At 37.9% G+C, this 24,920-nt stretch overlaps 2 protein-coding genes across 2 annotated transcripts in view; both read left to right on the top strand.

Moving 5' to 3' along the window:
• LOC114525086 overlaps positions 1 to 17,738 on the top strand; it is a 50,575-nt gene extending 32,837 nt beyond the window's left edge. The window contains exon 2 of the mRNA XM_028546295.1: positions 14,733 to 17,738. Within this exon, the coding sequence (XP_028402096.1) occupies positions 14,754 to 17,738 (2,985 nt within the window). The 5' untranslated portion in view covers positions 14,733 to 14,753. The remainder of the gene's footprint in view (positions 1 to 14,732) is intronic.
• A 5,161-nt stretch (positions 17,739 to 22,899) lies between these two features.
• LOC114525085 overlaps positions 22,900 to 24,920 on the top strand; it is a 35,187-nt gene continuing 33,166 nt past the window's right edge. The window contains exon 1 of the mRNA XM_028546293.1: positions 22,900 to 23,085. The gene's annotated coding sequence lies outside the window, so the exon portion shown is untranslated. The remainder of the gene's footprint in view (positions 23,086 to 24,920) is intronic.

Here is a 24,920-nt window from a genome sequence, read left to right as displayed (position 1 = left end):
CATTCTGTGACAACGTTGCCTTCAGTCGGCGGGCATTCTTGCATGCTTTTCGTGCGGTTCTCAGCATCGTCGGAGGAGGTGTTACGCTCTTCGTTCTCTTGGGTACTGCTATGCCCGTAGCTGTCTACTCTTCCACGAGCGGCTCTTCTCTTTCGTGCGAGACGTCGCGAACGTAACTCCGCCGCAAAACTGTCGTGGATTGTTGGCGACAGTTCGTCTCCGACGTCAACGTCCTGGCGCAAATCAGCATTGGAAATACGTCGTACGCGTTCTTCGCTGAACAGACTTTCGCCTTCGTTTGCAGCTATCGTCAACGGTCCAGAGTGATTTGGTTCGTACCACAGCTCGTGTTGATCGATGTACTCGCGGTTTGCTTGAATTTCTTCCGCTATCCACGCAATGCAATGCATTGCGTTGTCGTATATCCACTTGTCGATTCCTGGTAGGGTTTGAGGCAGTGATGTCGTTGTAAAGATCTCAATTCTGCGCTGCACGTTCTCGTCTTCTTCTTTACCAAAATTCGGAAGGTTATTCGTTGCGATGTAGAAGGGGCTGTTGTTCAACACCGTTTTTGGTAGGCCGTGCTTCACTGTAGAGACCATCCATCCGCCTTGAAGGATGCACTTTGCGAGGTCGGATTGCATTGTACTGGCCGACCATTCGTCGACGACGACAAGCTGAGTCTCGTTGTTTATCATAACAGCTGAGAATTGTCTCTCGTTGGTGAGCGACGCAATGTAACTGGCTGGAATGACACGATGGAAGATGTTGGACCACGATGTCTTGCCGGAATCTTTGGGGCCAACCACAACCAATTTTCTCACCTTGTGAGGCATGCTGAACGCGAGAAGGCACTGATATAACTTATTCAAGAACCGCGCTCGCACGTCGTCATCGGGAAAGGAGTTGACAATACCATCCCGAAAATATCGAGGATTCGGCGGTTTGGAACAGTCGTATGGAACGAAGGATCTTGGCGACAGCTTTCCACGCATGGATTCTGGGATAGGGCAGACGATGAACTTTCGTGCTTTGAAGGAGAAACAATAACCGTCTGATACTTCGATAAGATCGACGTCAAATTTGATCTGGTGAATTATAGCGCATGCTCGATGAGACAGAAGTCTATCGACCGATTGAAAATGCTGAATCAGCTTGTCACGTAGCACTTCGTTAGCCAGAAGTTTATTCAGGTAACTCGTCACATCCATCATTTTGACAAACGTGAATTTTGACCCCTCTGGTTTCGTGTGAATTTCCGATCGATACAAGGCGTGGTCGCATAACTTCATGCATTTATCAATCTTGTCTATCAGGGCAGCAATCTCGTTATTAGTTGAGAGCGGTGTTTCAACAGAGTCGACAACCTTTGTGTTGGCCAGATTTAAAACAAGTCCGTCGGATTCAAGGTTTCTAACTGCTGCAGATAGACGCTCGCCAAACTCGCTTTCGTTCACGACTAGTAGGCAACAAGGAACATTGGGGAAATAGCTTGACACCAGCCCATCATCGTCGTCTTCATCGCTATCATCACCGGACGGCGTCCCCTCGGAATTTCTGCAGCAGTAAACGTTCGAGACTTGAAGCATCTCCTGGATCGACTTGTTGTTATGGTCCTTGACCACTTGGAATAGCTGTTTGGCGGCTTTCTCCATTTCGTTATTGCTGCCCGATGATTTTCGTACTCGAATTGGCGTAACGTTTGCGTCGAGATCTTCGTTGTGAATGATTGAGAACAAGCGATTCTCGCTGCAAGTTGCGCTTTCCTTGTACACGACGAGGTAGCCAATCGCCGGGTAGCTCTCGGGCGTGCGAATGGATTCATTAATGTCGTAGTCAATCGCGGATCTGGCGTTACACATGACACTTGTGATGCAGGAAAAAAAGAATTGAACGCCATTCATTACCCCAACCACTTGGTCTAGACGAAGTCGCTTCGAAGCGATCTGGTCTCTCGCGATGTCAATATCAGCATGACGAACTCTCCAAACAGCACGGCATGCTGCCGCTTCCAAGTGATCACCGATCTATAGACGAATTAAGCAAATGGACTCGATGAATTGCCGTGAATTGTGTTAGTTAATTTCGCTCAACACACTTACCAATGGCAAAATGTTTGCTCGAAGTGAATTCTCGATCCTTTTCGAATCCAGTTGCTTTCTAGGTCGCGGTGGCATTTTAGATGTCACGATCGAGATAGAACTTTAGAAGTTCTATAGAAGACTGAGTTTTGCAAAGTTAAGCGTTTGAAAGCGCGTACAATAACGTCGATTAACCAAACATCGAGCGTTTTGTAATTCGTTTGCGATTTTTAACCCCTCTGAATGCTCACCCATATTTGCATAGCAACAAAGCGGAACTGAAAATTTCGACTTTGGCCTGTGCCACGTGAGTTACTTTTTTATACTGAGCTAAATGCTTCGGCACTCGGCATTCTTTTTCGAACAGCATTGCTAAGAGCTGTGCTTGAAGTACTTCCAAGGGGAAGGTCGCCTACTTCAATAAAAATATTTTTAATTTCCGAATAACTAATCGAAGGTTTATGTGTTTTCAGGACTTCAATTAATTGCATGGAGATCTCCGTCTGAAAGACCGCTTTTATTCCCCCCACCATGTTTTAGAGGGCTTAAAGACTTGTTTTCGACAAACTGCTTCCAAATTTTAGAAACAACTCGAGGGGACAAATTTAATTCATTTGCGATATCGGCATATCGTCCGCGAAAATGACCATTAGTCATATTTCCACCCCTCTCGATAATCTTATCGATAATAGAAGCTCTTAAATCGGATGACAAAGCTTTTCCTGGCCTATACGACCGCCCTTTACTGCTAACCTTCCACATATTGTTTATGTTAAATATAGAACAACAATATAAATTCATAATTTCGCTCCTCAAAAAAACGCAACGTTCTTTGCATAGAAACGTGTAATTGGCCCCTTAGAAACGTCACGTTGCAACGCCCACAACGAACGTCATCAACACTTCCGCTAAACGCTCAACCTGAATCGGCTGTAGCATAGGTAGCCCAATGCACTGCATTACGTACGTCACTCGGGTCACGTATATAGTATATAATAATATAAGGTTGGCAAGAATATTTTATTTTCAATATACATCGTTTAAATATGATCAAAATATTAACTGCAGCGGGGTACTCGACTTTTATAGCATAATGTGAAAAAATTCGATGGAACTCCATGATTAATTTACTGATCACGTGGTACAAATCGAGCTTTCTGATTGGTGATTTACAGTTGAGATATAATATTATTTTATTATTTATTGAAAATGAGTCAAGAGTTTTGATTGGCCAGCAGCTGTTGGCGAAATCGTCATATCCGCTCGGCAGCTGCCCAAATTTGGACAGTGACGTCACTTCGTCGGATATGAAAAAAATTATTGCACGTTTGACGTCACTTCGTCAGATATGAAAAAAATTATTGCACGGTATGACGTCACGCTAATTTATGCGGCTTGTGCCAAAACCTAAAAGCGGGAAAATACGAATGGCTAAATCAAAGGAAAGGTAAATTTTTGCAAATAAATAATAAAACAATTATTGAATTCGGTTCTCGCAGGATATGAGGAATTATCAAGGCCTCGGTTTGTGTTATCCGCCTCAGCCTTCGGCTTCGGCAGATAACACAAACCTCGGCCTTAATAATTCCTCATATCCTGCTCAACCTCATTCAATAATTGTTTAATATACTATATACGTGACCCGAGTGACGTACGTAATGCAGCGCATTGGGCTACTATGGCTGTAGCTCAGTGGCCGCACCCAAAACCTCACCCAGTTCCTGTTTCTCTTTGAGTGTTTGTATTTCTTCAAAGTCTGTGTTCCTTATTTGTCAAAATGATCGTATTCTTGGCCTAGAAGCTCCCAAAGTAATCCTGGGAAGTGTTGATTTAGTGTTTGAACAAAACTAAAGTTGTTTTAACAAGCTTTATCAAGGCGACAAGCCCAAAGACAAAGGCATACGGCTTCGGACTAGTCGTGGTATAAATATACACTACATAGACAAGACAAGATTGCCGAAGGTATTAAATCAAGGTATGTTTTCTCTCATATTGCGATATACGAATGCGTCTTTGTCTATTTTGCTATACATTACAATGTTTTGACGGGATGGTTTGGTTTATATTTATGTTTCACGTAGTATATTGCACATTGTTGCTTATATATATATATTGCTTGGTCAACAGAAATATTCACAATCTGATTTTGCTGTGTATGGGAAGAATTTATTTTTCAACGTTTTGTACTTAATATCGTATGCAAAGTAATACACCAGTCAGGACTATAGTTTTATTTCTTCAGTTCTGCTCTTAAGTGGTCCTTATTAAAACACATCTAATTTTCAATTTATATGTACAGTGCTCCCCTAGTTTTAATACAGGAAATCAATTTTAAAACATTCACTAATTTATTTAGACCCAGAGACCAGAAATATCTTTCAGGGGGAATATCATCATTTCATTCATTTCTTTCATGTCCATTTTAAACATTTTATTCCACCTGCTGAGATAAAATTATTAGAGTTATCACTATATATATAATCAATTAGTTCAGTAAGTTCAACTTCAAATGAAATCACCCATTGTTAGAAAAATTGTTAGGAAACAGATTTGGTTGAAACCATTTTGGAACTGGATATTTATCACATAACCAGTAAATCATTAGATGAGAATTTTTTTAGAATCTTTTGCCCATCCAATTCTCCATAGTCAAGCTGTTATTTTTTGTCCTTTTTTGTCCTAAAATGTAATTCATGCCAAATATGCATGTTTATGACAGGGGAACTCCCCAGTTGGTGCAAAGGGGAAAAATGTTTTGGCAAATGGGTTTCCCCTCAGAAGCAACCTTCAAATCAAAGAATAAACATCAAATTTTATAATATTTGTTATGACACATTATTCATACTGTTGTCTCATTTTAACAGATTTATAGGTTAAAACTCACTTGATCACATGAGTCAAACAATACATGTTATATCAATTGGGCGAAATCAAACACAATCCAATGGAGATTTTTCATAATATATTGTAAATTCTAAATTGATTGGATTCTGATTAGATTACAGTTAAACTATTATAGAAACAAACTTAATCACAACTCACAGTACCTGAAGAGTCAATCTCCACTGATTGTCTAAGTATCGTTCTCTCTTGCACGCTTGTCTCACAATGGACCTGATATTCTTATGTTCTCTGTTTACACTAACACCTAATCACTAATTCAATCACACCTCATGCAAATCAAATAGGATCATGCTAGATTTATTTAAACTATGAAGTAATTAATAACCAAAATAATCTTAATAATAATAACTGAAAAAATCAAACCATATGTAAACTGTCTGATCCAGAGGTGATGAAATTAAAAGTCTCATAACAGTGTTATTCACACAGTATTCATAAAACTTTCAAATGTTTCTTGCATGTGCATGAGAACTAAAATACTACTGTATTTGCAAAATAATTTGTGTGACAAGGTGCTGCACTTGCATGCAACTTCAAGCATGTCAGGGAAAACCCTTTTTTGAATATTAATTTTAAAAAAGTTACTGTAAATGATCTGCATATGTTCACTGGTTGACTGGGAGGTTTATCAGGTCAGGTTGATTGGGATGTATTCAACTTTTCAATGCATTATTCACCACATGAACATTTCTCATCTTCAAATTTAAAAGAGTTGGGCAATTCACATAATGGCATCAAATGTGGTATAACAACTGCCTGAAATAGACAAAACACTTCTCAACGCTTCGACCAGAGGGCCTTTGTCTGGAAAGTTAGAATGAGAGTAAATAGGGGAAAACACGTGTTTTGTATGGGGCAAAACACGTGATAAAAATGGGCCAATAGAAAACAAAAAATCAAAACAACGCCTGACTCCAGACTCCTGACTTTGGGCTAAGAATAGCCCGCAATAAGTGAAGCCTGATCAGCAACGAAAACATATTACAACCATTGACATACATAATTAATACATTATATTATATATATCAGACATTAGAAAACACTGCTGTCTTTCATTAGCTTCAAAATTTGACCTGATGGCAATTCAATACCGTGTGAACGGCTTTAAGCCTTTTTCATGCGCACGTAAACCCAAAATTGTTAACTCATCGCCAGAATAATATGATTTTATCGATAATATGATGTTATATGATGCAACAAATTTTCAGACTGCAGTTTAAGACTCTCGTGTGACTATAGACACGCATCATCCGTCTGTTATTATAAATACAGGGTATTAACCATAAAACAGCTCTTGTACACGCGCTTTTTGCCACATAAATATTTTCCAGGATATTTTCCCATTTTCGATGCACTTAAGTAAGGCGTGATTTTGTTTATGTTCGACATATTCGTCTACATATGGTTTTGACCATGTAGATTATCACATTCTAAATTTTGAACTAGTGCGTTTGTTATTATGAATGATTTATCAACAATACGGTAAAGTAGACATGGTCATGGTTGGTTGTATGTGCATGTAGGTGCGGAACAGCGCTGTGGCGTCGTATTGAATAAACTTGCATTATTAAATGCCTGACACTGCACAGCGCTTCGTCGCGTTGTGCAGTTGTGCATTTTTTACAATGAAATGAATAATATGAACTTTCTGCAAATGAAAATGACCCCCTAAATATACAAATTCCATAACTACATGACACTCGCACGACATCCTATAAAGTGCTTGGCAGTTAATTAATTATGATTTTTGGCACTTCACTCGATGCAGGTAAATTCTAGAGGTTTAAAGGGTCTTAATTTCGAGTGGAATTATTCACACTTCAAATTCAAGCCAGGAAAAGTTGATGGAAAAATGAGTCAACTATCGATCCTCCGGTAGGAATCGAAATGCTCAAGAGAAAATTAAATTGGAAAATTAAACGAGACTTACCTGTAAGTTGAAGTTTGATTTGAATTATATAACGTCATCAGTCCTGAACGAAGGAGTAACATGAGAAGCACGCGCTCGCTTTCCTAGCCATATTTTAAAGACAGCCAACTCGCTGATTCTCACACGGAACGAAGAAGTATCGGGAGGGACAACTCTCCACAATGAAGGGAGGACATGTTACTCCTTTGTTCAGGACTGATGACGTTATATAATTCAAATCAAACTTCAACTTACAGGTAACTAAGTCTCGTTTAATTTTCAAATTATATACGTCATCAGTCTACGTCACTATATACGGAGTACCATGAGAATTGAAAGATGTGAGGGTCAGCGAGTTGCAAGTTGAAAGTGAACCCCAACCATCTCAGTGTTTGATACACCGTCTTAATAGTTTATTATCAGAGCTATACAAGATATATAAGTCATTCCCGATCATTGTTGTCCTCGCTATTAAAGTGATTAAGTATGCTGTTTCCAAAATTGGAGGCGATTGGTTTATCATAATGTTTGGCAAATGTTTCTGCATTTGTCCAACCGCCAGCTTTAAGTACGTTCTTAAGGGACAACCCAGATAGGAATCCGTAAGGCGAGGACGCCGTCCGGCTACTGTGAGCTGAGAAATTGTTTATGTCGATGCCTGAGTCTTGGAGGACACGTTTGACCCAACGACCAATTGTGGAATTTGTAACCGGTTTAAATGGTTTGACGTAACTTAGTAGCAATTTGGAACCAGCTCTCATAGGTTTAGTTTTAATAATATAGTGTTTAATATGGGCTACAGGGCAGAGGCGGATGTCCTCGGGATAGCTTTTAACCTTGATAGGCGGGAGGTGTTTTCCCGCCTTCGTGGTTTTTAGTTTCTCGCGTATTATAAATATAATTCCATCATCAGTGTCCTGCATAAAATCGAGGTCTAAGCTAGATAAGGTTTGGCATCGTTGTGCAGTTAAAAGAGTCAATAAAGTTGTTAATTTTTTCGTCAATATTGATAGAGGTAGCTCCTCCATGGCAGACAGGGATTGCATGTATTTAAGGACCAGTGGCGTAGCCAGCAACGATAATTGGGGGGGGGGGGGGTGGGCGCGTATTCATATATTCATGTTAACAGACTGTAAAGACAATTGATTTGAAAAGAAATTAATCCTACGTATCACGAATATATGAATATGTGCCCCCCCCCCAATTATCGTGCTGGTTACGCCACTGTTAAGGACTGTGCCCACGTCCCACACGATCGAGTATCTCGGGGGAGGGATGGTTTAAGCTTGAAAATACCTTCGAGAAATCGGCTCACCAAAGGGTGTTCGCCAAACGTTCGCTCGCTATTCGGAGTTATCACTGCAGATAGTGCAGACCGCGCTGTGTTAATGGCCTTGTTTGTATAAGAATGTAAGAAATTCGAGCCCATCCTGCATGTTGGCTCGTTCAATATTTATATCATTGTCTTTGCAAAATCTAATCCATTTTAACAGATAACACTGGTATTGTTTCCCTGTTGCCTGGCGCCATGACGCCATTATAATATTAACTGTTGCATCCCATAACCCTTGGGCAATTTGCTGTTGCCGGATAAGTGGCAGACTAGCAGCGCCAGTGACTTGTGTAGGGAGTGTAACTCCCAAGGTTGGCCGGGCAATTTCAACAGGTTTCTCCCCGGACCCACGCGTGCTGGAGGTTGTCGGCGCATTTGCATGCCTTTGGCGTACCAGGGTTTTGTTGGCCAGTCTGGCACTATCACTACCCCCGTCGCTCCTTCTTCCTGGATTTTTTGCAGTAATGCGGCTATGACACTAAATGGAGGGAAGACGTAGAACTGGAATTTAGCCAGGTTAAGTGTGAATGCATCTACCGCGATTGCACCTGGGTCAGGTGGGTATGACACATAGGTAGGAAATTGAGTATTAAGGCGTGATGCAAAAATATCAATGTTTGGTTGGAATCCAAAGTGGGTGAAAACACCCTTAAGGATTGAGCTGTCAATCATCCATTCAGTGTGAGTACAAGTGCTGCGTGATTCAGAGTTGGCTATAGTATTGTTAACTCCTGGTATATGAGCAGCAGTTAGCCAAATAGTTCGGCCGATACACCATTCCCAGATACCTTTACCCAGAGTGTTGCAATTTGGGCAGAGACTAGTACCCATATGGTTAATTACTGTGGTCGTGTTATCAAGGTAGACACGAATATGGCTATTGGTTAAGGATTTACAATGAGTCTTTAGTAAGTAGTTTGTTAAACGGTCAAAATTAAGCGGAAATTGACTTACCGATAATTTAATATGTTTGAGAGTATTCAGGATTACCTGCCGGGTTTGTTTTTGAACATCGGTTTTTTCTGGCCCTTCCCCAAAAAATGAGGCCTGTTGTTGTCAGCCCGATAGTCAGAATTGTTGTTTCTCGGTGGACGAGAATTAGTGAAACGATTATCCGGTCGATATGTTGCACGGTTGGTCCGGGCTTGTGTATTTCGGCTAGCGCCAAGGGTTAGGCTTATATTACTTGTTTCTTTGGCATCTCTCACTTGTTTAGCCAAATCATCACCAAAGAGTAATGCTGGTAGCCTGGCCTGTTAGGCAGTTAACATGATCAGGTTGACCTAAAGTCATGGGGTTTTCAGAAGATTGAGTATCACTGTTGGTCGGATTCATGTCAATATTTTGTGTTATCCGACTTATCCCGCGAAAATCTAAATTGTGAAATAAAGCCTGAAAAGGACTAACTAATAAACCATTACCAAATTACTCTACGTTACTCACGTAACCAAGCGATATAAGTCTTGCTAGAAGAGTAAGCTTGAATGATGCGAAGTTGTTTAACAAATCCTCAGCGATGGAGAAATTTCATGTTGCGGCTAAGAAAGCGTGTTCACGCCGCGGTGTACAATGGCTAGGAAAGCGAGCGCGTGCTTCTCATGGTACTCCGTAGTGACGTAGACTGATGACGTATATAATTGCTTTTGAAATGAATAAGACGTCTCCAGACAGTTTAGGTAAACTAAATAATTCAATAGTAGAAATATTTTGTTTTTGTTTTTATCAAATGCGTACCAGGCTACTAATACGAATTCATGTATTTCTTGTTTGTTTCAAGTGCAAATACATGCCTTATGCCATATAATAAACTTTTTATTAACCTCGTTTGCTCGGTCTTTACCGAGAATTATCCGACCTCGATCTTTTTGTACAAACTTCGCTCTTAATTCGAGCTCGGTCTGTTCAAAAAGACCTCGGTCCGATATTTCTCGGTAAAGACCTCGCGCTCAGTTAATAAGAAGTTATTATTCTTATTATAAAATGTCGGTAATTATTTGGTTTTGTCTCCTTAAATGGCCACGATACGAGGCTGAAACAGATGATGTTGGTTATATATACGGGAGTAAAGTTCTGTGATGTTTCTGTGATGTATACAGTTATAGAAACACGCGTGGGAGTTTGGGAGAACGAGAAATAATGAGATGAGTGGGTTTTCCACGTTATATTATTTATATCCGAAACATCCACAAACTTACAACGTTAAAAATCAAAACTGTTTCAAGATTCAACGGCAACAGGTTTAAGAAAACTTATATATATCAAATCTTAGAAGTAAGAATGATCAAAATTTGCTAAATTTTAATGTTTTTTATTCTATCACCCAACCGAATCTATAGTTACTTTTTATATAACCACAGTTAAACTAATTATTAAAATGTTTGCTATAAATTATAGATACATTCCTAATGATACCTACTTTTTATTTATTTGCGAAAATCGTGTGTATTTCAGCTTTAGGGCTGCGAAATGATTTGTTTTAGTAAACAGTAATAATAATATTAATTCTATCAAACAAAATTGAGGGTTTGTATACGATCTGAAATATAAATGTGGTCTCCCGCTTCATGGTCGTGCGATTTTTGTAATGACCATCAGCACTTCACTTAGTGCAATTACCATTATAAATACGCATCCCACGAGACACTCACATGACATTCTAGCCGCTGATTGGGTGGGTTAAAATTACTATCAGAATTTGTTCTTTCTAGGTTTTAAATCTACATTTCAGTCCATCTGTCCGTTATCCTTCCTGAGAGTGTTGACCATGTAGTGGAATCATCGCTTTGAAGATTTGAGAAGGTACGTTTGTGTCAGTGTTGGTTACGTTCTTCGAATATTAACAGTATGAGTGTCTATTGTATTCTATTGATCGGCACAGTACAGAGCTGTGACGTCATTACGTTCTTCGAATATTAACAGTATGAGTGTCTATTGTATTCTATTGAGTGGCGTAATACAGAGCTGTGACGTCATTACGTTCTTCGAATATTAACGGTATGAGTGTCTATTGTATTCTATTGAGTGGCATAGTACAGAGCTGTGACGTCATTACGTTCTTCGAATATTAACAGTATGAGTGTCTATTGTATTCTATTGAGTGGCACAGTACAGAGCTGTGACGTCATTACGTTCTTCGAATATTAACAGTATGAGTGTCTATTGTATTCTATTAGTTGACCTGCATCTAAGAACGAAAGGGGACTTATAGGCTCATTAATATCATTACCAAGACGTAAGCCTAAGCAAAACCGCTGCTTCCTACTGGTTGCTGCTTTTAAATTTGCATGTTTAGGGAAAATGCATGTGTGTTATTGGTTGTGACGAAAGGGGACGAAATCCTAAATAATTCAATGTCGATATATGCATGTCTTTTGTACGGATCAAGTCAAAACGGGTCTTTCAAACTGATAGCTAGATAAATGCATTTATATGGTAGGGAAGAAATACGCAAATATTTATCGTGGCAAGATTGGAATAGAAGATGCGTTCCCCTAACGCTCTTGTCAGATAGATATAGAATGTAGTGTGACTAAATGACCTCGTAAATGTATAATATACATGTATAGTTTATTAGTCGGTGTTTTACAGACCTCGATCAATAATCTGGTCACAGCCGCAAGGGAAAAAGCACATACCACAAATCAGGAATATTTTTTAGACTAGAAATACATGCATGCAGCAACCCCTCGCCCCCGTTAAACAAAATTAGATAATGATTGTTAGAAATTTTATGTTGTTTGGGGGTTTTGGAAGGTATATGGTATCTGATGGTATGTTAGAAATAGAAATTGAGGAAAGTATGGAAATATTTTTCTGCACGTGGAAACACTGTAGTCATAGCAACTCGAAACGGCCGTATATTTTTTAAGAATCAAAGTTTACCCTCACATTTTTGTGAAAAAATGGCAAAAATACGACAAGATTCTTACCTTTTTCAGGAAGTTAAGTTACTCATCTATAGTCAGTGTTATGGTAAATTATTTTAATTATTAAATGCCATGAAATATAACATCAGACGTCTCATACAACGCTTCGACTGGTTTTTGTACGGGAATGTTTTGATTTTGTTTTCTTTTTGTCATTATGAAAACGGAGTTTATAAATAAAATTATAATGTCGTTTATCACATAACACATTTAGATTTATAGTGAAAAACATTTGAGAATATTAAAGTTGTGTTTGCCAACAAAAGAATTACTTTTTAAAGCTGTGCGGGATGAAATATTATCAAGTGTAAAATATTCCGAGTTCATTATACACGGTGAATTCGGTCGAAAATTTGATCTTGTTATTTGTTAAATCGTGAGAAGTCCTGACCTCATTCGAGTTTCCCTCTAATTTAGTAAAAATACATATATTCCATATAATATAAAAATATAAATTTGTAAATTTCATCAATTTTTGCAAAATGACAGTTATTCATTGACGTTTGAAAATACAAATTTTTGTCTCGACCAATCAAGAGCTTAGTAGTTCACACTGGCGCATGCGCAAAACGTAGAAGACCGTCCATGGCGTGAGGTCATTGCATAATGGCGGACAACTTTGATTTCGCATTTGCATATCGTGGGTATAAATATCCGAGCGGAATTAGTACCCTCGCACGGTGCTCCGCACCGGCTCGGGGATCAATAATTTACTGAATTTCATCTATGAAAATCAGTGGCGTAGCCAGACTGACGATTTAGTCCTGCTATGGAAATTTTATTAACATTATTCATTTCTTTAGAAATTCATTGTTTTCACTGTCAACACCAAAATATCAGCATAGTGGGACTAAATTGTCAGGCTGACTACGCCACGAATTAAAATCATTTGCATTTAAGAATTGCTTCACTGCCTATACAACAAACAACAAGTGTGAAAGTAACCATGGAGAACGAAATTGTTGATTTAAATGTCCTATATGTGAACTTAAACAATATATTTCAAGTTTTGTTTACCATCTACATACCTACTGCTACTTTACCGCTTTTTAATGTTCGTATAATTATTGTGTTATGAATATTGTGTTCGGTATGGTGAAAGACTGTATAGCTATCCATATGACAAATGTCATTCCATAATACTGTTCATATTAAAAGTCCCAAAGGCATAATAACGATGGAATATTTGTTGACTAGCTGGCAATAATACAATTTGACTTAAAACGTCTTTCGAGAAATAACGGGGGAAATTTGTAGTCATGCAGATGACAACCGTCAACCAAAGGAATGGCTGCTAATTAGCATCATATCATAAGTTCATAGGAAACAATCTGCATAAAAAATTGTTTTATAGGTCGCATTAGCATATGCACTGACATAGCGAATAAGATCTCGGGATTTTGACGAAAGAACGTTGCATAAATGAATATTAGTCCGCTTTCGTCCTTAGATGCAGGTCAACTAATGAGACTATGTGCACACGAGCGCCGTTTTCGAGCGTTTTCAAAATCGTTTTTGTCCATTTTATTGTTCAAACCTCTTGTCCACACAATCCAAAGGAAAATATACTCAATATGTTAAATTAGCTTCAACTTCTATTGTAAATTGACGGTGTTTGAAACCGTTTTGGCATGAAAACGAATGTGAAAACGCTCGAAAACGTTACCGTGTGCACATAGTCTGAGTGGCACAGTACACAGCTGTGACGTCATTACGTTCTTCGAATATTAACAGTATAACACGATTGCCAGGCTGAGGGGCTGAAACATGACAATTATCAAACACTAAACAGCAAATAAGGCAGATTAGTTTTTCTGAGACTAAATACAGTTTTATTTTAACAAACTCGATCCTTATATATTTTAACAGACTCGAGCGCCTGATAGTACTGCATAGACTTACGAAAATATAATAATCCAGCTTAACTGGTTACATGCTGAGGAAGTACAGCCATTAGTCTGAGAAGAGAAATGTTTTATGGGATGAATTAAGTGTTATTCGTAAAAATAGATTATCGAGAGTCGGCTGAAACAGCGTTTCAAAATTTTTGCTTGCACTAAATGGAATTTATAAAAAAACTTGAATACAAGAGATATTTTCAGAAATTATTTGGCATCAAAATACATTTAGCTCATACCTATCAAACCGTTCACCTTTTGTCGAGTCGAAGTCTTACGAAGTTTCGATTTTGCCGAGAGCAGTCTGGGAACCCAGTGACTTTGATGATATTATAGCTTTTGCTTTATCTAACGACGAATACAAGAGATATTTTCAGAAATTATTTGGCATCAAAATACATTTAGCTCATACCATGTCTATAAATGAGAAAAGGCTTTCAAAATTTATAATATCAAGAAAAATCTCATTTCCACACACAAATAATACAGACGGAATATTTATGGAAATTCTAAAATTAAGTTCATGTGAGTTTGTTATATGGGTGGTAGCAAGTCAGAAACGTTACTCCTGAAACATATGTCTCTTCATAAAATAATTTTCACAAGAAATCCCTTCGTTTAACAAGATTCTTGCGACTTCTCGGTGTAGCCTATATAATTAATACAACCATTTTATTACAGTAATTAACCGTGTCTAATGCCATGGCTTCTGACGAACTACAAGAAAAAGCAAATTTTACAAGACTCAGTAGACTATTAGTTGACAAAGGAACTGAGGCTTTGAGAAATACATTTGATACCATCCATCCACCTGTTAGTCTACCTGGAGTACTGGCTGCAAACAAAACATCTCTTCAAAAGTTAAAACCTCGAGTTATTAATAATTCCCAGTGGGATTTACTGTTTCCTCCGTCTGGCAACCCACCAGATTCCAAAACCTTTGATGTTACATTACTTACAGTTCTACTCCGGAACATTTGTGGTTTTGCACCAACAGGATGGAGTGTAATGCCTCCGGATACTGATAGATCAGAGCAAGCGAATATCACAAGAATCAAGTGTTACAGAAATGAAGTTATTGCACATGTAAGAACAACTCGAGTTGACAATTCAACATTTAAATCTTTATGGAAGAAAATCTCCCAGGCGATAGTAGAATTGGGCGTTTCACAGAGTGATGTCGACGATTTAGGAAAATGTCCTCTTGGGCCTGAAGAAAAAGTGTATGTGCAAAAGCTTAAAGATTGGGAACTGCGGGAAGATGAGTGTAATAAAAAGCTTGCGACAATTGAACGTTCTGTAAATAATGTAACACAAATGGCTGAAGAAAACCGTGACGAAATAAATAAAATCCGCCAGTCTCACATCAATCTTGAAAAAAAATCCCGCACAGAAAGTGATGAAGATTTATTGCGAAAACTTGCTAAGCATAATTTTAAGGGTGAAATTAAACGAAAAGTGAATTTTTTCCTTCCTGGAACAAGAGAGTGGTTGTTAGTGAAAGTTAACGAGTGGTTTCAAATGTGTGACAATGATTCGAGAACAAAGTTAATAACAGCTGGACCAGGATTTGGTAAAAGCGTGTTTGCCGCTAAAATCTGTGAAGATTTTGAGAAGAATGGAAAGCTGGCTGTTTGTCATTTTTGTGATTTCAGTGTTTCAGACCTAAGAAATCCTATGGTGATGCTGCAGTCTCTCGCAAGTCAGATGTGTGAGAATGTCCCTGTTTTTAAAGAGAAGCTTCTTGACCAGTTAAAGCGACCTCATCAAGTCAAAACCCTCGAAGATACATTTCGAATATATTTGCAAAATCCCTTAGATGAATTGGAAATAAAAGAGCCACGTTTAGTCGTGATCGATGGCTTGGATGAAAGTGCTGCAGATAATAAGAATGAAATTACGCATTTGATTGCTGAATATTTTCCTGATCTTCCTGAGTACATCAAAATCTTGGTGACGAGCAGGCCAGAGATTTCCGTTGCTGATCTAAGACTAAGAGAAGATCAAAAGACGAACATTGCGAATGTTAACGCCAACAATAAGACAGATCTTGAACTTTATTTTAAAGAATGTCTTCCATGTTTAGTTGGCAGGGAAATAAATCAAAGTGAAGTGAGCCGTGATTTGCATGAGTATAGCTGGTTAAGAAGGGATGAATCTATTAGTTTACTTTCCATTTTTGTTGCCAAATGCCAGGGCTCATTTCTCTATGCATATCACTTTCAATCTGGCCTAACGGCTCGCTATGATCTTGAGAAGATAACAAATGATGACTTGATGGAGTTTCTCCCAGAAGGTCTGCATTCTGTTTACGAACGATATTTCAAACGCCTTGAAGCCGAGCTTAGCGACATAAAACATGAAAAGTTTGACGTGTTGAAAATTTTGGAAATGCTGGTTGCTTCCGAAGGACCTCTTCCCCTCACTATCGTCGCTCAGGCTTTTGGTTTAGCTCCAGATTGTCGCGACACGAAAGTCATCATCAACAAAATTAATGAAACCGTATCGTGCTTGTTTTACGTTTCAGATGACATGTTAACCGTTTTTCACAAATCCGTTATTGATTGGCTTCTGGCAAAGGGCTACAAAGATCACCAGTATGCTGTCGAGGTCGATGATGGACATAGATCGCTTTGGCCTTTATGCGAAAAGGTTTTTAAAGAAATTAAAGATAAATATGTTAACTCAGGACCTGGGGTGAACTTTACTAATGACGTGGAATACGCTCTGAAACATGGTTTAAAACATCTAGAAAAGTGTGAAATGGAGGAATGTGTGTTTTGGTCAGTTGATGTTATTATCTTATGTTATATGATAACTGTAAGCTATTCAAGTGTATTGCGGCGTTCCTGGCTCAGATTACTGCAATGTTCCTGGATTAAAAACGAAGATGTACGCGCCCGCATTTCGTACCATGTCATTGAATTTGAGTCTTTTGATCTTGCCCTGGGACCCGCAAGGATGAATTACAAAAATTCAAAACAATGTCTTTCGACAGTACTTTCACAATGGTATTTACAAGCGGTTCTTACCCGTTCTCCAGAAGGTTATTTCAGCGATGATGAGAAGAAAATCGCGGAGACGCTACTATCAAACCGTTCACCTTTTGTCGAGTCGAAGTCTTACGAAGTTTCGGTTTTGCCGAGAGCAGTCTGGGAACCCAGTGACTTTGATGATATTATAGCTTTTGCTTTATCTAACGACGAGAAAAGAGTAGCAGTTGTAAGAGAGAATTTTATCCATGTGTTATCCCTACCAACTTTAGTTGAAATTATCAATTATTCAACAAAATTGGTAAGAATTCGATGCTGCACATTTTCTCCAGACGACTCGCTCATATTATTTGGTAAACTGGAAACGGCGTTTAACATTGCTGGAAGAAAGGAAGTTCCATTTTTCCCTGGAAATGAAGAGACGTTCGCGTCCTGTGCATTTTCTCCTAACGGCAAAAGACTTCTACTAGCGACGATTCAAACACCATTAAACTATGGGACGTTGCTAAACAAAAAATGCTGTCGTCGCTTTGTGCTGGATTTCGTGTTGGTTGGTGTTCTTTTAGCATCACTGGGTTATTTATTATTGCAAATTCAGAATCTCGATCTTATCTGGGTTATTCGTTGTGTGTTTGGAACGCCATCACATTGCAAAGAAGTGATAAGCGAAAATTATCTCACAGGGAAAGTGTGAAGCCAGTTGTGTTAAAGAGTAGGAAATGTGAATGATGTTTTCAGCGAGGTTTTGAGCAACCAAATTCTAGACACTTAGAAATAAGGACTGAAAGACTTAGAAAGAAAGACTTTGAAATAAGGTCAAATGACAAAGATGATGAAAAAAGTTGTATAATTTCGTGTCCGTGGATCTGCAAAGGTGTGGAGTGTATTTTTTCTTTGGAAGAATTTTGTTATTCGAGTGACACAGAAAGTATTCCTTTGACTGCGATTGTCGCTTGGAACTATCTTGTTTCTGATCTTCGCTTTTCTTTCCGTGCAATCAAAATACCAACTTTAGAAGATAATCTGTGGCTCTATTCAGATGTTGAAAAACTAATTGTCTTTAAGACATTAGCTCCTAAACAAGAGCAATCCTGTCTGTCACAGCCAACGAAAGTTTATTCGAGTTCGTTTTCTCCTGACGGCTCTCGACTTGCATCCTGCAACTCAGATGGATATATCAACGTATGGAATGTCTATACCAGCCAAGTTCAACAACGTTTCAAAAGCAGTGAATGCTGGTCAAAGTTTTTATGCTGGTGGTCGGAAGATTTCTTGTTTGTGATTAGTGAATTTAACAGAATTCCCAAATTAACGCGATACCCGGTAGATGACAATTTAAAGATCGTGTTTATTCACAGTCAGGTAGTGGCGCTGTGTCATTTAGCTACCTGGTCTGACCGCCCATATTATGAGCTTCGTTTTTCTGAAGGCTTTGTCAGCTTCGCTCTCGAAAGGAATGAACCCGTGAAAGTTCTCGATGTCAGAGATGTTGATGGTCCTGTAATGATCAATTTGCCTGGAATTGAGCCTAAGATGAAAGTGGAAATCTCGCCCGGTGGTGCCTTTATTTCTTGTTGTAATGAGCATGAATGTTATATTTGGAAAAGAAATACCGAAAACCTAACTTCATATGAAGTCTTTTATCACCGTGATGCTGGAAGGCTTGACATATTGCCTTATGTCGTAATTTTCAGTAATGATTCCAGAGTCGCAATAGTCATGCACAGGAGTTTTTATAGGAGTCAGATAATTGATCTGGAAACTGGTGATTCTCAAAATATAACTCCTCCATTCCGGCCCATTTTTTATTTGAGGTCATTTTGTGTTCACAAGAGTGGAATTGTATTAACTTTATCTGATCACCTGATAACATTTTATGACATTTTCTCTGGCGCGATTCTCGACACTTCCTATCAACGATACTTGAAGACTTTTAGGCCAAGCCAAACAATTCAACTTTCCCCAAAAGAGAACGTGCTGGCTTTTCCTGACAACAAAGGTGATATGGTGTTTCTTCGACTGTCTATTCCACCAGATTCTTTGTTGGACGATATTAAGCGAAGTGCAGTTGCTTCGCGGGACGATATTAAGCGAGGTGCAGTAGTCAATCCTTTCTTTAAACGGAATAAAGTCGTCTCGCGGATATAAAAGCAAATATATTTGTTCTTAAAAATAACTGAAATGAACCCGTTCACACGAGGACGAAAACCAATAGTAGAAGACTTAGTTGATAAAGACTTTGTTATGAACGACAGATGTTTTAGAATTGATTTTTCAGTTAGGATATTTCATAATGGATTTAGGGAACAATAACATGAAAAACTCATCAAGAACATTGTTTTCGGGCAGCGGCTAGACTTTGCTTGGAGCTGGTCTAGAATGGAGAAGTAAGACACCTCCTTCCCTCCGTTTGTCTGGGAGTTCACCTTGGGCAAGTGATAGCACTCCCTTGCCTCCCTAACTGGGGTTACAGTTTGTTAAACAAAACAAAGATGATATCTTGAATACATCTGCAAGAAACAAGTCTTTAAACATTGTCACTGATGCCAATGGTGTTGTTTGAGATATTCATTATAGTAGGGATGATTGCAGTCATGTTGGTGGTGATAGTTCTCATCCATGATGGTGGTGATGGTGCTGGTCTCTACGATGGTGCTGATGGTAATTGCGCTGGTTATGAAATAATGGTAGTAATTATAGTAATTAATAGTAACTGTATTATGGTCAAAACGTCTGATGCTGATGAAAAAGAAAAATATCGGAACTACAAGAACTATGTACATTAATGGGACATTTTATTTGCTGCATAGAAAAGGAGATATTTAAAGTCTGAAGAGGGAACTGGAAAATTGTAAAAACTTTTCTGAAATGTAAATAATATTATGTTCAAGACATCTGGGGCCGGTTGTATGAAAGCCGGATAGCGCTATCCACCGGAGAGTGATTTTTTCAATCGCTATAAAATCGCCCGTTGTTTGCTATAACTTTCATTAAATCTTAGTATTCCTAAATCGAGTATCATCTTTAATAATTGTTGGTTCCAAAAATGAAATTTTATCGCTTTTCGAGCATTTTTAGAACGGTTGAAAAAATCACTATCTGGTGGATAGCGCTATCCGGCTTTCATACAACCGGCCCCTGATGTTCATGAGAAAGAAGGTCACGAAAAAAACACAACAATGAATATCTTACGCGTGTTTTAAACGTCGTGTTTTTGGACCAGGAACTGGTCCCCACACGCGGCTAATCTTGTTGTTGTTCTTTTGTTGTTGTTGTTGTTGTTGTTGTTGTTGTTGTTGTTTGTGTTGTTGTTGTTGTTGTTGTTGTTGTTAGGGGGTGACGCTCTTTAAAAAAGCCTAAGGCTCCGTCAATTCGCATCAGATCGCAATAAAACTTCGCACAACTATTCTTAGCGATATTCCCCATCGATTGACGGAATTATAATTTTGATTTTTTCATTTTAAAGAAATTTAGAAGCAACTCAAAATTGTAGCGTAGTAATGCGTATAGATTATATTCAATATTAGTATGCATAACTGAAGCAAGTTCGAATGGCTAAGGCTCCGTCATTTCGCACCAGATCGTGATAAAACTTCACACAACTACCTTAAAGGTTATTCTCTATCGACTTACGGAGTTAAATTTTTGTGTTTGTATTCTGCAGAAGATTTGCAAGCCATGTCAGATTGTAGCGGGAGGCAAATTTTAATATTATTAATATTCATATCCTATGAGTTCAACCTAGAAGGTCGTGTATTTTCGTTGTTTTGTACACAATATATACTCATGACTATAGGACCATTGCGTTAAATGCGTTTCTCTCTAGGGCATTTCTTATTTCTTATTTATTTGTTTAGGGTTTGCCCAGCATACATATACATAAAAAACGACTATAATGACAGTGGCACGGTGCACACAACGCTAGCTCCTCGCCAGCTACAGCGGCATAGATTAGGACATAGATGTGCAACTCGGCATATTTTAAATGTCTTTGTATTGAAGGCAGATGAAAAATGTAGAAAAGCGATAATTTAACAATAACCGCAAGATTGCCTAGGTGCATAGATATTTGAAATTTCATCCTGGAGAGAAAGATTTAATCTATACTTCACCAGTTCCTGGTCCAATAGTACGATCGTACTTGTTATCTTTAATGCGTTCGACATTGTGAATTTAGAAACCCTACAGATAGTCGGTATCATAATTTAATACACTGAAGCTGACTATAGGTAGCTTATTTGTAAACAAACTAACATCAAGTGGTAGGATTTTATGACTTCGAGCGTGCCTGGTCCACACAAGTACACATGACTGGAATATTGCTGAATATTCAAATATTTGCCTACTACCAGCATGTAATTTGTATAGATTTGTAATTTTGTAAACCATTTCATGATTTCACTTTGTTGACTGTTGTTGAAATTCTTATTTCGGTGTTTGTCTTACATCCCTAAAGTTGTCTTGTGTGATATCAACTTGGAGGTAATTATACCAAGTACCAGGGTTGTTAAAAACTAATGGGATGACTGTATTTGGCTGCGTTATTTATCCAACCCTGCCATGAACAATATTCGTCTGGAGACTGGATCAAAACATGGTCTAAGTAAACTTGATATTTGTATCTTTTTTTGTGAACGTTTATGAAAATTTCTACACATTGAAGACAAAATGATTTTTCTGCCAGCATCGGACCGTAGATCAGTTAACTTTTAAAGTGTATTTTGTGAGCTAGTTTGAGGCTGGGATAATTATTAAAATGCTGATGATAAGAGGCAGTCTCCTTTTCAGACAAGATGCAATTTGTGTTCTCAAATTACACCCGTGAGATATTCAAAATCGTCCAGGGACCGCGGAGGGAGAGAGAGGGAGAGAGAGGGAGAGGGGGTGGATAGTTTTATGTTTTGAAAGTTTTCCTCAGTTTTTCTGTTCCCCACGGAATTGCAAGGAATGTTTCAAAACTTCAACAGTGGCTCTGACAGATTTGAATTTTCCTATTGTGGTAATTTCTCCCATGCAGGAATTCCAGCAATGTCGAAACAATTGGAAAAAATGTGGTTCGCTTCCAATCACTTTTTTATTGCCTGGCTTCTTATGGCTGTCCTCCACTTAAGCTGCGTCACACGGTACCGGATCCACTCATCACGACATCTTCGTTTGCCGTTATAAAGCAACGATTATTAGAAAATGATTATTAATTTGATAGATTTGGTATATTTATTCAGGGCTCAGACATTAAAAAACACCGATGTCTTTCATTAGCTTCAAAATTTGACCTGATGGTAATCCGGTACCGTGTGAACGGGGCTTTAAACGTTTTTCATACGCACGTACGCCTACGGAAAAATGCCTCAAATGTTTTATTATTTGTTAAAATTTGCAGAAATCTCTACATTTTCAGAGATAACATGTATAATGATTTAGACTTCCGTGTGTAACGTGCGTATGAAACAAAACACGTACGTGGAAAGCAGTCTTTAGAATAGTAAAAAGGTAAATTATAACAAATTTTTCACATTCGGACTTAATTTTCGCCACTATCAAGAGAAGTTAGAACTGCAGGTTTAAAAAAGCGTAATTTTTTACATTATTCCCCAAGATCTAGATCTTAACTGAACTTCTCGATGCTCTCCCCAATAATTTTAAAGGCGGTATTTTTTGAACAGTTACCCGCAATTATTAGCAATTTGAAAAATATACAAATCATTCAATAATGGGACATAAAAAATGACATCGTTCCAGTTTTGTAACTTCAGTTCGCAGATCCATATAGCTCAGTGGCCACACCCAAAACCTCATCCAGTTTCTGTTTCTCTTTGTATTTCTTCAAAGTCTGTGTTCGTTAATTATTTGTCAAAATGATCGTATTATTGGACTAGAAGCTCCCAAAGTGATCCTGATTCGTCGTGGGTGATGAACGTATTCATTGAGAAAGCTGAAGTTGTTTTAACAAGGTTTATCGACGCAGACAAGTACAAAAACAAAGACATATGGCTTTGCACTAGTCGTGGTAATACAGACTAGACAAGACTAGATTGTCGAAGGTATGTGCTAGATTACTGGTGAGATTTCTCTCATATTTTGATATACGTATGCGTCCTTGTCTATTTTGCTTTAAATTACAATGTTTTGACAGGATGGTTTGTTTTATATTGGTGTTTCACGTAGTATATTGCGCATTGTTGCTTATATATATATTCCTTAGTCAACAAAAATATTCACAATCTGATTTTGCTGGGTACGTGAGAAATTTATTTTTCAACGTTTTGTAGTTAATATCGTATGCAAAATAATACACCAGTCAGCGCTATAGTATTGTTTTGTTTCATCAGTTCCGCTATAAAATGGTCGTATTAAACACATCTAATTTTCAATTTATATAATGCTCCCCTAGCTTTTATAAAAAACTAAATTTTGAAACATTCACTAATTCATATAGACCAGAGTCCAGAAATATCTTTCAGGGGGAATATAATAATTTCATTCATTTCTTACATGTCCATTTTAAACATTTATTCGACCCTTTGTTAGGAAAATTGTTCAGCAACAGATTTGGTTAAAACCATCCTGGAACTGGATAATATATTCTAAGATATTCTTCATGCAACTTTGAATGGTATTAAGTTTTATAGCTAAAACCCACCTGATCATGGTCAAACAATATATGTTATATCAATGCAAATATCACATGACTAAAAGACTGAGATATATTTTACTAAATTTATAAATCATAATTTAAGTTTTCCAATTCTTTTAATCTTACATCCACATGCCATCACATTTTACACTATGTGCATTTATTGTTATGGTTCCTTTCTCATATATGATACCAGCTTGTATACAGCTAATTGATAAAAAGTCATCCTCTGGCTATCATGTTAACTATGTATTTAGACTTCACCATCTGTTCCAACCAAAAGTATTTTAACAAATACACTGGTCAGTCATTGATCAGTCCATCTAGTACAACAATATCTGTCAATCACTGAAATAAATTATATGTCAGTTCAGCAATACTTTAGTTGCAAATATTTTCATTCATGAGGTTGGAACTTAATCAGACCCAATGCAATCCCAGCTAATGTATGACAGAGTTCTCTATGGCTTAGTTGAGTATTTTACATAATGACATTTCATGTAACCTTGGAAATCAATATTTGTCACAGAAACATTATTAGACCAGAATTACAGATTGCAAGTGAAATGTTGCAAGTAAATACTGAGGTGTCGTCTCTAGGGTGGTTGGGTGGTCTTCATGACAGTAATTGTATTTCTTATAAACTTAAATTTGTTTATATTTTCATAGACTGGCCCTGCATTTATGACCATGGTCAGTTTGGTTTATTCAGTGTGATTAACCAGAGGCATTTTCTCTGTAAACCAGAAATCATTAGAACAGTCATTTACGTATTAACACAACGTAAATTCTCAGCCAAGTTAGACGAGCCATTGCGCGTTTATAAAGAAATTTCCAGCTTCCCCAAAACCGTCATGACTGATCCCTGCACAAGATAATATTTTTATTTAATTAAAGTATGATTCATGATGTTCTGTCAACAATGCGTGTGATGAAACCTCTACTAAGACTGAATGAGTGCTTGTGAGGTTTTAAATTACAATCAATTTCCGTATTGGTTTTAATATATCTACCTCGTGAGTATCTTCTGCGAATTTTGGTACATTTGTGATTTGTGTGAAATTTTAGCCATGTATTGAGATAATCGCTTTCATGATTTGAAAAGGTACGTTTATGTCAGTTTAGTCGTTTTTTGAAGAGTAGAAATGATTTTATGTCATCAACACAGTGAAGTCGTCACAGTCGTATAAGGTCTTGCCATAACACAGCGCTTTGTCTGTGGCGCGGTGAAATAAAATTGCA

This window comes from Dendronephthya gigantea, unplaced genomic scaffold (genome assembly GCF_004324835.1).
Source record: "Dendronephthya gigantea isolate DGI-Jeju-01 unplaced genomic scaffold, DenGig_1.0 000033F, whole genome shotgun sequence".
NCBI lineage: Eukaryota > Metazoa > Cnidaria > Anthozoa > Malacalcyonacea > Nephtheidae > Dendronephthya > Dendronephthya gigantea.
This window is presented reverse-complemented; position numbering and strand designations above follow the sequence as displayed.